This window comes from Charadrius vociferus, unplaced genomic scaffold, assembly GCF_000708025.1.
Source record: "Charadrius vociferus isolate BGI_N301 unplaced genomic scaffold, ASM70802v2 scaffold828, whole genome shotgun sequence".
In the NCBI taxonomy this organism is placed as follows: Eukaryota; Metazoa; Chordata; class Aves; order Charadriiformes; family Charadriidae; genus Charadrius; species Charadrius vociferus.
Genome location: NW_009649708.1, coordinates 986,277 through 987,295, shown reverse-complemented (window position 1 = coordinate 987,295; position 1,019 = coordinate 986,277). Strand labels below are relative to the sequence as shown.

General features: G+C 55.7%; 1 protein-coding gene across 1 annotated transcript in view; it reads left to right on the top strand.

Moving 5' to 3' along the window:
• The window catches only part of HBEGF (heparin-binding EGF-like growth factor), a 7,534-nt gene extending 6,917 nt beyond the window's left edge, over positions 1-617 (top strand). Inside the window, exons 3-4 of the mRNA XM_009890696.1 lie at positions 256-411; positions 524-617. Of these exons, the coding sequence (XP_009888998.1) occupies positions 256-411; positions 524-596 (229 nt within the window). The 3' untranslated portion in view covers positions 597-617. The remainder of the gene's footprint in view (positions 1-255; positions 412-523) is intronic.
• The last annotated feature ends 402 nt before the right edge of the window (positions 618-1,019 follow it).

Genomic DNA, 1,019 nt, shown 5'->3' with positions numbered 1-1,019 from the left:
CCCCGGTGCCAGCTACTGGGAGGAGCTCAACCTTTCTAGGAGTCTTCACTTAGCACTTGGGGCAGAAGAAACTTAATTTACCAGTACCAGGGAGGTGATGGTGACACCAGACCTCCCAGCTCAGGGGAGGGGGACCAGGCAGGATGCTGGCTAAGGCTGAGCAAAGTGGCGGATCCTTTCCATGGGAGTATGAGGGACCCAATGACCTTCTGTGCTTGGTCACCACCAACCTTTAAGACTTTTCTTCTCGCTCAGATGCCAGCCAGGTTATCATGGTGAGAGATGCCACGGCCTTTTGCTGCCTGTGGAGCACCGTCCCAGCGCATACGACCACACCACGGCACTGGCCGTCGTTGCTGTCATCTTGTCCTCCCTGTGTCTTGTCATCATTGCAGCTCTGCTGATGCTCAGGTGAGTGGGATGGGGCTGAGCCATTGGATCCACATCCCTGGGAAGACCACATACAGGGGAGGGTGGCAGGGACTTCGTTGTGTTCTGAGCATCTCTTTGCTTGGCCTCACAGGTGTCACAAGAGAGGTGTCTACGATGTAGAAAACGAAGAGAAAATCAAGCTGGGCATCACTGTGAATCACTGAGGATGCTGGGTGCTGGTGAGGTGAGTCCCTGGCAGCAGTCCTGGGGCAGCAGTAGGGCTGGTGGGCACCTGGGGGCTCTCCTTGTTCAGGCTCGCTGCCACTGCTACGTGGATCCTGTGCCAGAGCCAGGTGGGAGCTGAAGGCAGTTTGAGCCTGGAGAAACAGCTTGCTGGATTTGGCCCGAGAGCCTGCGCTGCCCTGGGGCTCCAGCCCTGTTTCCTCTCCTTCCTGCTCAAGCCCCTGTCCCCTGACGCCCCCAGCCACTACCACCTCCTCCGCCTTTCTAACCTTAAGCCCTGCTTTGCCCTGTTACATCATGCTTTGGAGATGTTTGGCAGTGGGGAAGCTGCTTCTGGTTTTGGTTGGGGTTTTTTTTGGTGGTGTTTGTTTTGTGGTTGTTTTTTTTTTTTTTTCTTCCCCCCA